Source organism: Hordeum vulgare, chromosome 3H (assembly GCF_904849725.1).
Source record: "Hordeum vulgare subsp. vulgare chromosome 3H, MorexV3_pseudomolecules_assembly, whole genome shotgun sequence".
Classification (NCBI taxonomy): domain Eukaryota; kingdom Viridiplantae; phylum Streptophyta; class Magnoliopsida; order Poales; family Poaceae; genus Hordeum; species Hordeum vulgare.
Window position 1 is genome coordinate 239925243 of NC_058520.1, and position 15680 is coordinate 239940922.

The 15680-nt window shown below is 49.1% G+C and overlaps 1 protein-coding gene across 2 annotated transcripts in view; it reads right to left on the bottom strand.

Moving 5' to 3' along the window:
* The window catches only part of LOC123443596 (chaperone protein dnaJ 15), a 34503-nt gene extending 21450 nt beyond the window's left edge, over positions 1–13053 (bottom strand). The window contains exons 1-11 of one of the 2 annotated variants that reach the window (XM_045120043.1): positions 12933–13047; positions 11902–12046; positions 10953–11076; positions 3287–3369; positions 3094–3205; positions 2918–3022; positions 2774–2824; positions 2154–2243; positions 1969–2077; positions 1746–1894; positions 1581–1634 (exon numbers count right to left, since the gene is read on the bottom strand). In XM_045120043.1, the coding sequence (XP_044975978.1) occupies positions 1581–1634; positions 1746–1894; positions 1969–2077; positions 2154–2243; positions 2774–2824; positions 2918–3022; positions 3094–3205; positions 3287–3369; positions 10953–11076; positions 11902–12046; positions 12933–13029 (1119 nt within the window). In that variant the 5' untranslated portion in view covers positions 13030–13047. Of the gene's footprint in view, positions 1–1580; positions 1666–1745; positions 1895–1968; positions 2078–2153; positions 2244–2773; positions 2825–2917; positions 3023–3093; positions 3206–3286; positions 3370–10952; positions 11077–11901; positions 12047–12932 lie in introns of those variants that run through there. The other variant, XM_045120044.1, reaches the window with a different exon arrangement.
* Between the last annotated feature and the right edge of the window lie 2627 nt (positions 13054–15680).

The following is a 15680-nucleotide window of genomic DNA, read 5'->3' on the forward strand; positions in this document are numbered from 1 at the left end:
GACTATGTCTCACCGTCTTTTCTTTCAACGCTCTGTTCATTACAACTTCAGGCCTACTCGGATGCTACTGTTAAACTTCATGCACTAGCCAACGCAACCAAAAGTCCTTACTAATGGAAAGTGCTAGACAATCCACATATACACTTTAACAACCCCTCTCACGTGTGACACCGAAAGTCAACACGTGGATAGACTCAGAGGTATGTCTCAAGAGGCCTATACGTGGACACAAATAGGGGAACAACTTCTTTTGGATAAATTGCAAAAGCCAGGACTTGAACTCAAGGCTTTGGGCTCTGATACCATGTTAAGTTTCATGCACTAGCCAACACAACCAAAAGTCCGAACTGATGGAAAGGGTTAGGCAATCCACGTATACACTTCAAGAGCTACTATCGCTCAGATCGTCGGTCATGTTATGCTTACTTTGTTTTTCCCGGTAGATCTCTCAATCCCTGAAAGAGAAAGAAATAAATTACAATTTCCTATTCAAAGGCAAAGGTTGAGTTGTGAGGTATAGCTCTTTCGTCAGCAATCGTGACTTGGCTAGAGTGGTTGCTTAATGATTTTCGTATTTCCATCACTACTACTGCTCCTCTTTTGTCATACAATACAGGTGATATCAGTATTCCACGTGACCCTATGAACCATGAGCTCACCTAGCAAGTTAGTGTCAATGCTTATTGGGTAATTGCTCTGCAGTATGTGCCTTTGAAGTCATGGTCAACGGATTTCGTCACGAAGCATGTTAGTGTCCAAACTCAGTTTTGTTGAACAACCATGAGTTGCAAGGGTATTGAGTTATATATACATTCGTGTATTGGCCGTGTATTATCCCCGTTCCATAAGAACTTTTTTCATAGTACCACGCATGTACATGCGCCTATGGGCTCATGGCGATATGTATCGCCCTATGGCCTCATGGATATTATGTATATATAGACTCCAAGAACACAAGTTGCATATTTCCTCATAGTGTGAACGTTTAAATTGCTATGAGCATAACAAGAAATATGTGCAAAACAATAAGGCATCTCACGTTAATGTTAAAAACACCAACACAACATAGTTATACAAACTTTTTCCCCTAGCAAAGATATAACTTTTTTATAGTAGAACAATGTGGATTTCTTTCGGGAGAAGCTTCCGAACGCCACCTGTTCCAATCCTAATTTAACTTGTTTCCTAGGTCAAAGCAAACATGGTACAGCAGGACCAAGGAAAATGGTGACATGCAAGAAACAACGTAGATATTTCAGCAGACATTTTCTGAAAGTGAGCTTAATATCTCTCTATCTAGAAGAGTGTCCCATGATTATATCTGTATGGCTCTGTTTGGCATGGCGGTGGATTATGTTGTTCGCCTCACTAGATTTTTCCTATTCAACTGTTTGACTAACCGCCTTTTTTGAAATGAAAAGAAAAAAGTGTCTGACTAACTAAATTTTGCCTATTTACCGCAAATTCAAAACAAGTGCCGCACCACACCTACTTTCTAATTGTACAATTAGAGGGTGACAATACAATGTCTCGTTCTTAACACCACGTTAAAGAGTACAAATTCAGAGGGGGGGCAATACCGCTTCTTTTTCTTGTGTATATCTGGTGGTCGCTTCCTGAAACCGTGCCAAAGCCTGCATAGCCATTTCATTTTGTCAATGCTTTCTGGAAATGCAAAAAAAAACTAATATTATGCTATATTTATTATCACATAACAAAGAGGGAACCAAAATATTCTGACGGACTTTTCTGTACTCAGTTTCGAATTGACGCAGATCATTTCTTTTCTCCAGAATTTTAGCCTCTATTTCTTTTAGCCTTTCTGTTGTGTCTTCGTAACTCTTTGCGCACATTGCTTCAATTGTATAGCTGGCTGGCTTGAAAAAATTGTCACCTGAACATATCAATTAGGATAGCTCAGAACAGAGGAATGGCATAGATATAAACATTGAAATCAAGAATGTGTACCATATACGGCAAATATATGAGTTCCAGGTTTAAGTGTCGAGACTTCGCAAGGTTGGAGACCTTCCAATCTTTTAAAGAATGCAGCCTCAGGGTCTTTAGCCATTGCCAACTGTATTACGAAAGCGACTCTGCAGATTAGTTCCAAGGAGCATAAAGACTAACGCCACTAGATGCAGCATACATACCGCATTCACTGTCGAGTCCATACGGTAGACTTGAAAATGCAGGAAATACATGCCTGCAGAGGTCACCTTGCCAGTCTTCTGACTATCTTCCTGGAGAGAATAAATGACATGTTAAACACAATGACACAACCCTAGCCAGAGTGTCCCAGCCACCTTAATGATATGAGTGTAATTTGTGCAAGCAGATATCGTAAAAGTGGCTAAGAAGCTTGACTGATAAATGGGAGACAGAGATGTAACAGGAAACGGTATGAAGCACTCCCCTCGGAAACGTACAAATTCTAACGTTTTAAACAAGATGAGGAATATTGTATATTCATAGATAAGGGAGTAATGCATATCTACGGAAAGTAAACAAAGTGTCTGGGTTTGGTTTGCAAATTAATAACATGATAAATTGGTTTGGATGGTGACACATGCTTTTTTAGCACATCTACATCTTAAAAGTTGGACTGGTGAATATGGTGGAAATTTGAGTGCTCTAAACTCTTACTCAAGGTTAATACACCATGCACAGCAGGTGTAATAATAAGGGTACACCATTAAGCCATTGGAATATAATCCATCGCATGCCATTGCCAAATAATGACAACCAGGAAATGGAGTAAAGCAGGACATGCCTGTAGAGCTAGTCCATAGCCTCCGTTGACTTCTTGTTCGAAGAAAAGAAGCTGTACACAATATTGGATATCTCAGTAATCGCACGGAAAACAACAAGCAAAGCTTCAATTCAAGTGAAAACGAAGAAAGAATCAAACTTGTACCTTAAATTTACTTTGTGCAACTGAAGTGACTCTAACTACTATTCCTGAATGAGTTTGTTCTTCACTTATTGTCACACCAAAGAAATGAGCAGATTGCTTTTCAACCTACACACACAAAAATGACATTTTACAGCCCTCATGTATAAATAATACCACAAGAATGGCCGTAGCAGAACCTTTCCCATAGCTGATGTCCCAACTGGGAGTGGCCTCACTGTCACTGTTCCATTCATAGCTTCTTCAAGAACAGTAGGAGATACCGTCGTCTTGATAGGAACCCCAAGCTTGCTAAAAGTAGTATAAGAGAGCAGGTAATTAGGAATCTTGAATTGTCACTGAAAAATAATTCTCACTGTATTCTGCAATCACCTGAAAAGTGCAGCAAACATTGTGTTCACAGTTCCAAGATTGGACAAATCAATCTCCATATCCATTCCTTCATTTTCCAACGCCTGAGAAATAAAACAAGAAATGTTGATGGATAAGTCTCTGTACTAGGGTCTTTGTGGGGCTGCAGCACATGGTCCTTGTGGCTACTAGGGTCTTTGTGGGGCTGCAGCACATGGTCCTTGTGGCTGTTAGGATAGAATCCTTGACCACCAAGGACTGGCAGTTAGGATAGCATCTTAGACTAGCATCTTAGCATATGCTTGGCTGGCTGGCAGCCTATAAATATGTATCCCCAACCCCTCAGGTTGGTATGGCATTGTGTGAGAAATAAACCAACGAAAATTGTCCCAACTCTCCTAGTGTCATCTACAACTATCAATGCTCAGGCTAAAAGGTCTAACAAGTGGTATCAGAGCCTCGTTGTCTTGTACCCTGAGCATTTCCTGCTCACCTCTCTCACCGGGAGCTGAGCAGCCCAAGCCGGTAGCAGCAGTTGCTCCGACTGCCCCTGGTTACCTCCCTCCCTCCAGACTGTCGAGCAACAGCTCGTCAGAAGCAGCCTCTTCTTCACGCAACAGCCCCCCTGCAACAAGCCATGTCTGCAGGTCGCTCTCAGCACACGGCTACCTCGAGCACGCGGCGCCGGCAGGAGGCCAAGCGCGCCGTGGCAAAGGAGCGTGAGTGAGCGGCTACGGCAGCCGCTGCTGCAGCAGCAAGGGCGTCGAGGCTGGCTGCGGCGGAGCTGGCAGCAGCCAGAGCGGAGGTAGAAGCAGCCAGGGCGGAGGTAGAAGCAGCAGCAGCGGAGGCAGCACATGAGGCTACGGCGGATGCCAAGGCACTCCGCGGCGGCTCCGGCAGCTCCAACGGCTCCGCGCCTGCGGACGACGGCGCCGACGCGGACCGCGCCAACGTGGCGCGAGAGCGGACGTCGGGGTGGGCAGCCAAGCACGCCCGCGCACATCGCGATGGCGCTCCAGGTGGAGGTGCGCACAGCGACGGCGGCTGCGACGACTAGGACCGCGGCCTCTACGAGGTCCGGACTGTGGTCAGGGATGTTGGTCCCGGTGTTGGGTGGCCTACCCTCACCAAAACCAACTATGTCGAGTGGGCCGCGATCATGAAGATTAGGCTCCAGGTGCGGCACCTGTGGGAGGCGGTCCAGGACAGCAACGTCAACCGCCAAGAGGATCGACGGGTGTTGGACGCCCTCATCGCCTTAGTCCCGCCCGAGATGCAATTCTCCCTTTCCAACGGCGAACCTCGGTCCTTTGCAGAGGCCGAGAGAGACGCGGCATGGCGCGCCGCAATGAAGTTGGAGATGGATGCGGTCGAGCAGAACCGCACCTGGGAGCTCGCTGACCTCCCTCGTTGTCACCGCGCAATCACCCTTAAGTGGGTGTTCAAGATGAAGAGGGATGAAGCCAGCGCCATCATCAAGCACAAGACTCGCTTGGTGGCCCAAGGCTTCCTGCAGCAGGATGGAGTCGACTTCGACGAGGCTTTCGCTCCCGCTGCACGGATGGAGTCCGTGCGACTTCTCCTTGCGCTAGCTGCCCAGGAGGGCTGGCGTGTCCATCACATGGATGTCAAGTCGGCATTCCTCAACGTCGACTTGGAGGAAGTCTACGTGCATCGGCCGCCGAGATTTGCGATCCCTGGCTAGGAGGGCAAGGTACTCCGCCTGTGTAAGGCTCTCTATGGCCTATGGCAGGCACCTAGGGCGTGGAACGCCAAGCTGGACTCCACGCTAAAGAAGATGGGCTTTGAGCAAAGCCCGCATAAGGCGGCCGTCTACCGACGGGGCAGTGGAGGAAATGCCCTGCTGGTGGCCGTCTATGTTGACGACTTGGTGATCACCGGCATCAAGGATGCAAAGGTCGCGGCGTTCAAGGAAGAAATGAAGGGCACCTTCCAGATGAGTGATCTAGGGCTCCTCTCCTATCTAGGGATCGAGGTGCACCAGGATCACTCCGGGATCGTGCTTCGACAGTCCGCCTACGCCAAGCGCATCGTTGAGCTAGTTGGGCTCACCGACTGCCACCCAGCCCTCACTCCAATGGAGAGGCTGAAACTAAGCCGCGACAGCACAACGGAGGAAGTGGACGCTATGCAGTACCGGCGCCTTGTGGGGAGCCTTCGCTACCTCGCCCACACACGGCCGGACTTAGCATTCTCCGTCAGCTACGTTAGTCGGTTCATGGAGCGATCAACGACGGAGCACCAGCAGGCAGTGAAGAGGATCATCCGCTACGTGGCGGGGACCCTCGACCACGGCCTCCACTACCCTAGGTGTCCGGGGGCGGCACACTTCGTCGGGTACAGCGACAGCGACCACACCGGCGATATCGACACCAGCAAGAGCACGAGCGGGATCCTCTTCTTCCTCGGCAAGTGTCTCGTGAGCTGGCAGTCGGTCAAGCAGCAGGTGGTGGCCCTGTCCAGCTGCGAGGCCGAGACATAGCGGCCTCCACCGCCTGCACTCAGGCGCTCTGGCTCGCTCGACTACTTGGTGATCTCCTCGTACGAGACACCAGAATGATGCAGCTCCTAGTGGACAGCAAGTCCGCCTTGGCCCTAGCAAAGAACCCTGTTTTCCACGAACGGAGCAAGCACATCCAACTGAGGTATCACTTCATCCGAAGCTGTTTGGATGAAGGGAGCATCGAGGCGAGCTACATCAACACCATGGACCAGCTCGCAGACCTGCTTACCAAGCCTCTTGGGAGGATCAAGTTCCTCGAACTCTGCTACAGGATCGGGATGATTCGACTCTCCCACAAGACGACGTACAAGACTTTAGGGGGAGAATGATGGATAAGTCTCTTTACTAGGGTCTTCGTGAGGCTGCACATGGTCCTTGTGGCTGTTAGGATAGAATCCTTGACCACCAAGGACTGACAGTTAAGATAGCATCTTAGACTAGCATCTTAGCATATGCTTGGCTGGCTAGCAGGCTATAAATATGTATCCCCAACCCCTCAGGTTGGTATGGCATTGTGTGAAAAATAAACCAACGAAAATTCTCCCAACTCTCCTAGTGTCACCTACAACTATCAATGCTCAGGCTGAAAGGTCTAACAGATGTAACCTATACTCCCTCCGTCTCCGTATATAAGCAAAAGCCTAAATGGACATGTCAGGATCAAGCTTCAGACTTGAGCCAGACACGCGCTAGTGATCAACTTCAGAGAAGGAAATAGGGCGAATTGGGGTTTCTATTGATGGGATCTCGCAGAAAATGGAGAAAGCACGCCACTGGCGGCTAGGGTTTGTACCCATATAATCTTTACATGCCTCGATGGGCTGGGGGTGAGGGGCACTATATAGCCAGCTCACAAGCTAAAAAGCAGAGTAAAGGAGAGGAGACGTAGTGGAGCTTGTCTGATCTTGAACAGCGACGCGGGGAAGGCTCCGAGCCGTTGGATGCTTGATCAGTGGTAGCCGCCAGCTTCACTTATCGAACCGTTACCTTCTCATCTCAGCCGTCCGTTGATCCATCTACCCCTCCAGACGTAACCGGCACGCAGGAACAGGGGAGGAGCCCGACAGGACATGCGACAAAAAGAAGTATTTTGCAAGAGAAATACAGCAGTATTATTCTTATATGCCCAATCCATATAGTTCCTCACATATAGTGGTCAAAGTTTAAAATGTTCGATCGCACACATAATAATATGCCCTATATTTTGGGGCAGAACAAGTAAATCCTATTTTCTCCATCAAACAAGAGATATATTCAGATGCTAAATATCTGAGATTTAGCAAACACACCTTCACAAAATAATAAGTAAATAAGCATCAGCGTCAAATTCCATTTGTGTAATCCTGCATTAATTCATTTTAATGATGTCACCCTGAGTCTCAACTTGTCAAGGAAAATCAGAGGCTCTAATCTTGCATAATTATCCAGAAATAAAGATTTCGTCAGATAGTTATAGTTCAATGGTGAAAATGCTTCCTTTCTGGTTGGTAGAAGCTCTCACTGCATCTTCAGCAATTTTGATGGATCACCAAATGTTTCTCTACGACCCGACACCCAGTATTTGAGTAACCACAGCTAGATTCATCTTGTTACAGCATAAAGGGTTTAAATGTCTGGTCACATGATAAAAAATAGACAGTCAACACCATGCTGCTTGTAGACATAGCCCAGTCAAAGATCACGTTCAAATGATGGATCTCTAGTTTGGGAATTGCAGTATCACTGAAGAGCTAGCCCTACATAGTTAGAAGGTGAATGGCAGGCCAGGGGTTTCTTCCTACAGCCAACGAAGTACAAAGTTACCAAAGGGCCAATTTTCCATCTCTAATATTTCTAGTGTAGCTCTAGAAAAGAGTGGAGTAATTGTAGAGTTAAAGAAAAGAGAAGATTGCTAAAACTCGATATATTAGACAAAGCAGTTCAATTACCATGAAATGCTGGAGGACAACTCAACAACAATCTTGATCTCAATAAAGCAAATATACACCACTTTGAAGTATTGAGGATAAATGGTAGGAACTCGATGCCTACCAGGTCGATCTCTCAGGTGATATGGGTGTAGGGAGGGTTGGCGAGGTGGAAGACGCGGGCGACGGCGCTGGGGCGCCGTGGTCGAGAGAGGGAGAGGGTTTAGGGCACCGGCTCCTTCTAGGAGCCGATCAAAATAGATTGATCTTGCTTAATCCCAAAGGTGTCTTTTACATGAATATATATAACTTCTCTAGGCTAGCAAATATAATAAATTGGGCTAAGCCCCTAATACTATAAGATAACTGGGCCAGCTTTATTTAACTAGGCCTTCTCCGGTTGTAATGTAAACCGGTCATAACATCTCTCCCCGCCTGCGCAAACAGCTCGTCCTCGAGCTGGAAGTCTGCAAAATGTTTGCAGAGCTCATCAAGGGTCTCCCAAGTAGCATCCTCTTCTGGAAGACCGTGCCACTCGATCAAAAGGCGCCACACATCACGACTTTGTTGAACCTTCAACACCTTAGCTGGATCAGGAAGTAAGCGCCCGTCTGAGGTCGATGGAAGATCTGGTCCAGCTGCCGGCGGCTCCCCATGGAAAGGCTTCAATAAGCCCACATGAAAGACATCGTGGAGACGAGCACCAGGGGGCAGCTGAAGGCGGTAGGCGACGCTGCCTATGCATTCCAACACGTGAAAGGGTCCCGCATAGGGACAGCCTAGCTTGCGCTTGGCGCGAGGGTCAAGTGACTGCGTAGAACGGTGGAGAAGATGCAGCCACACCCAATCACCCACTGCAAACTTGGCCTCGCGGAGGTGAGCATCATAGTACTTCTTGGACAGCTGATGGGCCTGAAGAAGACGCTGCCGCACCTCAGCAAGGATGACTTCGCGGTCGCGAAGAAGTACTTCTGCCGCCTCTGTTTGCGTCGTCCCTGGCTGGAGAGGCAGGATGGCCGGAGGAGGCCGACCGTAGACAACCTCAAAGGGGGTGGCATGCAGGGCGGAGTGGTACGAAGTGTTGTAGCAGTACTCCGCCGTGCATCTTGTTCGCAGTTATCGTCATCTTGTTGGCAGTCTTGTCAATCCAGCTGCCACTCGTCCGGATATCTCTTATCCGGTTCATATTCTAAGTCAGTTTGTCTCCGCTCCCACCTCCGTTCACTATAGACACCTCCTTCGTGTTCTCCGATATCTTCGGGGCATGATCTCTCACCGTCTATTCTTTCCTCGCTTCAGTTCTTTACAGCTTCGGGACTATTCGGATGCTACGTGGGCTAGTGATCCTTCAGATCGTCGTTCACTTTCTGCTTACTGTGTTTTTTCTTGGTGGTTCTCTCATTGCCTGGAAGACTAAGAAACAGACCGCAGTTTCCCGTTCGAGTGCAGAGGCTGAGTTGCGAGCGATGGTTCTTTTGACGACAGAGGTGACTTGGTTACGGTGCTTACTTCAGGATTTTGGTGTTTCTGTCACTACACCTACTCTGTCTTATCAGACAGTACACGTGTTATCAGCATTACGCGTGATCCTGTGAAGCATGAGCTCACCAAGCATATTGGTGTTCATGCTTTCTATGTGCACGCTGGTGTGCAAGATCAGGTTATTGCTCTTTGGTATGTGCCTTCCGAGTTACAGTTGGCGGATTTCCTGATGGAGGCCCAGACTAGAGCGCAACATGGCTTCTATCTCTCCAAACTCAGTGTTGTTCATCCACCATGAGTTTGAGGGGGGTGTTAGAGTATATATAATATAGCCATGTACCCTTTTGTACTTATCCCATCGTATAAGGGGTTTCCTGCATATATTCCACACCTGTACATGTATATATATCGGCCTATGGCCTCATGGGAATACAAGTTGCATATTTCCTAACAATTGTATCCTCCTCGACGTAGTAGTCCGTCTCCAGGTAGAAGAGGCGCGGGCAGACGTGACCTGGCACGTAGGGCTCATCGCAGTTGAAGCATAACCCCTGCCGGCGACTCGAGTTGTTCGGCCGGGGCGAGTCGGCGGAACGGTCGAGTCGCTGCCGTGCCGGGAGTCCCTGTCCCGGCCGGGTGGGTGCAGACATGGCCAGCCGAGGGGGTGGACGAGGTGCCCGGGCCGGGAACGCCTGCTGCATGGCCACCGCCCGTTGCTCGAACACGCGGGCATAGTACATGGCCGTGTGGAGGTCTTGCGGTCCCCGCATCTCGACGTCCACGCGGATATGGTCGGGAAGGCCGCCGAGAAAGAGCTCGGCCCGTTGGAGGGCCGAGATGCCAGGAGTGTGGCAGGCCAGCGCCTGAAAGCGCTCGGCAAAATCCTGCACCGAGGAGATGAACGGAAGGCGTCCGAGTTCCGCCAGCCGGCTACAGCGGACGGGTGGACCGAACCAGAGGAGGCAGAGGTCGCGGAAGAGTTCCCACGGCGGCATCCCGCCCTCGTCCTGTTCGAGGGCGTAGTACCACGTCTGGGCGACGCCGCGAAGGTGGTACGAGGCGATCCAGGTGCAGTCGGATGCGAGCGTGCGTTGCCCCTTGAAGAACTGGTCGCACTGGTTGAGCCAATTCAAGGGGTCCCCGGATCCGTAGTAGGTGGCGAACTCCAACTTGGAGAAACGCGGCGGGTGATGGCCGTAGCCCGCGGCCATCGGTGGCTCCGCGGTGCGGAGCATCGTTGATGACGGGACCGGGAGGGCGGGCTGCAACGTCCCGCCGTGGAACAAGGGTCCATCCACGCTGGCGTAGAGGCCCGTTGTCCCCGAGGAGCCAGCGAGTGGCCCGGCCGACTGCACCACGGGCGACGGCGCTGGGGCGCCGTGGTCGAGAGAGGGAGAGGGTTTAGGGCACCGGCTCCTTCTAGAAGGAGCCGATCAAAATAGATTGATCTTGCCTAATCCCAAAAGGTGTCTTTTACATGAAAATATATAATTTCTCTAGGTTAGCAAATATAATAAACTGGGCTAAGCCCCTAATACTATAAGATAACTGGGTCAGCTTTATTTAACTGGGCCTTCTCCGGTTGTAATGTAAACCGGTCATAACAATAAACCACAGTAATCAAACAGGTATTTCAGTATCTAGATTTTTGCCAAACTCCGTATTATGAGAAAAGGTGATAGAATGCAGAACCATTACAGTTAAAATAAAATATGCATAGACGGAAAAAATGCTATTCGAAAGTAGTTTGGCGCATTATGCGTGAGAACAGCACCTCAAAACCAGCAGTATCATATTGCCTCCGTTTCTCAGGGTCTGACAAGATACTGTATGAATATGCAACTTCTTTGAAGAGCTCTGACGCTTCTGGGTTGCTAGCATTTTTGTCCGGGTGATACCTGTCAAATATAATAGGAACTATGAGAATAATCCTAGATAGGACCAAGGACGTAAATATTGAGAAAAAGACATAAAATATTATTCAACTCTGCATTTTTCCAAAATCAAGCATCTATGGCAATCAAGCCTTAATTTTGTGGTAACAGTGAGAAAAACTAAAGAGTACGCAAAAAAAAGTGACGATGCCAAATAAATGACAAGCATGAGGAAATTTTCGTTAGCAACCCAGGATTTCTATGTCTCTCAAATTTACCATGAAACTTGAGATTACACAACTATATACAGAACTGCTACATAAAAAAAGGGTTAAATGAGATGTAGCAGAGAGAACCCATAAGGCCATATATGAATCTACGAAGCATATGGTTTTACATAAAATCCTTTGCAGTGCATCGATAACATTGTGGTCGTTATGTGTCCTTATGTTTCCTTGTAAATAAAAGCAAACGGAAACTGCAATGTCATTATTGCAGTGCATTTCCACATTCACATAAACTTCACCAATCAACAATGGTAAGCATTGGATGACATAAGTTTAGTGATTCTAAGAAAATGCTTCTTTCTGCCTGGTGTATGAAGCAACATTATGAACAAGTAACTTGTGGGAGAGTATCCCTTGACCAAAGAGAAGAGAGCCTCTCTTTCCAGGCACGGATTTTTTGTTAGTATGAACTGAACCACCGTCATGTCTATACCATCGTGATAACATAATCACACAAGAACCAGGCAATTTCGTAATCACAAATAAAGCCGTGTCTTCTGCATAGCACAATCTAAACATCACGACCAAACATGGACTGGGAACGAGAGGGCGGAGCACGAACTTGAGAGCGAGCTTGCGGTAGGCGGACTTTATCTCCTGGTCGGAGGAGTCTCTTGATACGGAGAGCACCTCGTACGGGTCCCGTCGGAGCGCTGGCGCCGATGGCCCCTCCATCTTCCCCGAGGATGCCATCAGGGAACAATACCCTAGCACACAGAACAACAAATCACAAACCAAATCAGAGAAAGTCGGCGCCAGAACGTGGACCTCACCTGCGCGAGGATGCGGCCAGATCTCGACGGCGAGGCGGGGAGAGACAGGGGCAAAGAAGGATTGGTCGCAAGTGGGATTTCCGTTGCCTTGATTTTTATTTTTCTGATTTCACTCCTATTGATACTCCCTTCTTCGGAAATTCTTGAAGCGCTGGCATTTTTATTAAAAAAAAAGCTTAATCTTTTTTTACAACCCGGATTCCAACTTCTCTATTTGTCTAATGCCCTGTTTGGTTGCGCAGAATTCGTCGCGGAATTGAATTGGCAATGGAATTCCAAATCAACGATTTCAATGGAATTCCAGTTTTGCTGTTTGGATGTGCATGGTATTCGTCCGTAGAATCAAGGCTGAAATGGAATTCCAAATCCTGTTTGAATGTACATCATGTGGAATTGAATTTTTTTGGACTTTGAACAATAACCAGGCCACTCGTTCAAATCCTGCTGGCGCGAGGCGAGGGAGGAGGAAGCAGAGCACGGTGGAGGGAGCGACGGCGCGAGGCGAGGGAGGAGGAAGCAGAGCAGGGGTGCGGTGCGGCCGTGCGGCGGCGGCGGGATCAGAGCGCGGGGTGGCCGCGGGTCAGCCAGGGCGGAGGAGGATGCGGTGCGGCGGCGGGGTCAGCGAGCGGGGAAGGGATGTGGACCCGCCACGGCGCAGCATCCATGGTTGCCGTCGGTCACCATCCCGCCGTCAATCCCGGATCTAGGGTTCGGCCTATGCGGGGAGGGGCCAGCCAGAGGTAGGGGCGAGATGGGAGAGGGAGGCGGCGAGGAGAAGGTGGGCGGGGAAGAGGAGGAAGGGCTGGAGATGGAGGCTCACCTGCTCGGGCCGCCGGCGAGGACTCCCGCCTCGTCTGTGGTCGCTCGCTCGAGGCAGCAGGTCGGGGGAGGAAACGCGAGACGATACCCCTTCGCATGCAGATTCCGCGAGATTTCCCAGAGCTCGGAAACGTTTCTGCTCGGTTCGCACGCGGGGCGGGTCTGCTCGGAATTGGGCCTCGGTTTCCACATGCAAATTTCTAGTACAACCAAACAAAAGAATTAGGGCCCAATTCTAGATTCCTTAATTTCATGCTCAATTCTATGCAACCAAACAGGGCATAATAATACTATTGTCACTCGCTGGCTCTCGCCCCTGCCGTTTTGCTTCGAGTCGCCGCCGTCGCGCTATTCTTTCGCTCTTCACTGTCGCGCTCTTCTTCGGATATTCATCGCCGCGTGTTGTGCTTCATCTCGTCACTAAAAATGATGTGCTTTCGATCCAAAGAAGCCGACGAGTCCCGGATACGGCGTCGGCGAGGCCTTACATGTGGATCCCGACCACCTTGCTACTAAACGCTCCCCCTTATGAGCTTAAATGAAGAGTACGACGACGGCGATATCCTGGAGCAGCACGGGTTGCCTTTTTTCAATTTGGCTCTGTCCGTCCGACGGCGGTGCCTCCCTGTCGTCTTCCTCGCGCGCGCGTATCCTCTGCATATATGATGCCCAATATATGGATGGATTGATGGGCGTGGCAAGTCGTTCTAATAGATCCGACATGTGGCTTGTAGTTGCGGGTCTCGTCCTCTTCCATCTCCACCATTCGAAGAGCAAGGAAGGAGGTTGTTCTTGGTCACTAGATGAGCACAAGAAGGGGATTCTTCAAAGTGGAGGCGAAAGGGTTGTCGGGTAATCTTGTTCATGTCTGGACCATGCTCGTTGATTCTTAGAAGAGCGGCATGTAGATGCAATGGAGAGAATAGTTGTTAGTATTGTGATGGATATGATTGTTATTGTTTTGAGTAAGGAAATGCATTATAAGCACGTCTAGTCTGAAACTAGTAGAGCTCTTGGTGATTTACAAATTGCAAGTAAGATGTCTCAAACTAGTAGAGCAAGTGTACTTCTTATTGTAAGATGTGTAAACTAGTAGAACAAGTGTAAATGACTGTAAAAACTTAGTATTGTATCGCAAGTTCAAAAATTTAGTCTAAAAGTCAGTTAATTGAATTTTGACATGGTAATTCAGTTCAGAAGTCGTTGTCACCTCTCCTCTTGCCTCCCTACTTTGTCCACCCTCATCGTGAATGTTACACAATCCCACATCCGCTAACACCAGCGTTTCCGACCCACATGCTTACACGAAGCCTAATTGGAGAATACACTGATTTGAGAGGCCTTGGGCCCTTTACCCTCAAAAGACTAGCCTGTTAGGAGGGGACACCCCACCCTTATAAGTCGTGTTATGTCCCCTTCCACAATCGATGTGGGACTAAACCCAATAATCTCCCCCTCACACATCGGTCACCATGGGCCCGCTAACATCATCGTTTCCAGCCCACCAACCATGCCGACCACTCGTGAGTTCACCCAAATTTATTCCGGGCACGTGGGCTCTCATACCAATTGTTACGCAATCTCATGCATAGCATATGATACGGGGCACACCTGCGGTGGTCGATCTTTTCACACTTGGAGGGGTAAAAGGGAGAAAATCAAGAGAAACGTGTGAACTCTAGAACAATCTCCAATCACACATCCACCAGATCCACTCATAAACAAGAGATACATAGATCCAAAAGTCAACAAAAGGATACACGTAACAGTTAGTCTTCCTTATGAGAGGGGCCTTGTATACATGAGGGGATCTTCCCTACAAGAGGGGACTTGGCATCACTATGGATCTTCTCACATGGAGGACATCTCCATGGGAGGAGGATAGTAGATGGAGCTAAGCTCAACAAGTGTTTGTCAATATATTAGTTAACCCTAGATGGAGATGGGGGAGGAGTATTTATAGTACTAGGCAAAATAGAGGGGTACATGGGTTGTGGTCCATCGGCCTGTGCGCAGACAGGGCTCGGACGTCCGAGAAGTGTCGTCTGAAGGCTCAGAAGCTCTTGGACGTATGGCGCGTTCCGGTTCTCCGAGGGCTTTGAATCGGGTGGATTGTTGTCGGACTTTTGGAAATTGTGGGATGTCCGAGGCTCGGTCGTCCGGCGAGGTCCAGATTTTTGAGAGTTCGGTTCTGTCTTGGCGTGGTCGGACGTCCGGGAGGGGGCGGCTCGCCGGGGGTTGTAGTGTGTGGCCTGGTGAAGCTCCAGGCATCCGTCGTTCGGACGAGCTAGACATCCGGGCGTTGGGATGTGTCGGACGTCCGGACAGGCTTGATCGTCTGTCGCTAGAGCATTCAGCTCGTCATCTTCGTGTTCCTTCGCGGTGGATCAATGGCCTCCTTACGAGTACTTGAGTATGCAGGGAGTTTCCATTTGAGGTAGCGACCATGTCTCGAGTGGATCAAATGATGGGTGAGCAAGGAGAGATGTCACCTTGGTTTTAATGGCACGTGTACGGGCTCTCATCATGGGGCCACTTGGAAATTGAGTTGTTGGCGATGTGTCCATGGGGATGATCATGGGATGCTCCGTACCATCTCTCCCCCCTTGGGAAAGATTCGTCCTCGGATCAAGTTCTTCATCGCCATGGAAAGGAGATAGGTCATTGACATTGAACGTGTCACTCACGTTGTATTTGTCTCGTTGAATGTCGATCTTGTAGGCATTGTTGTTGTAGCGTTCCAACACCT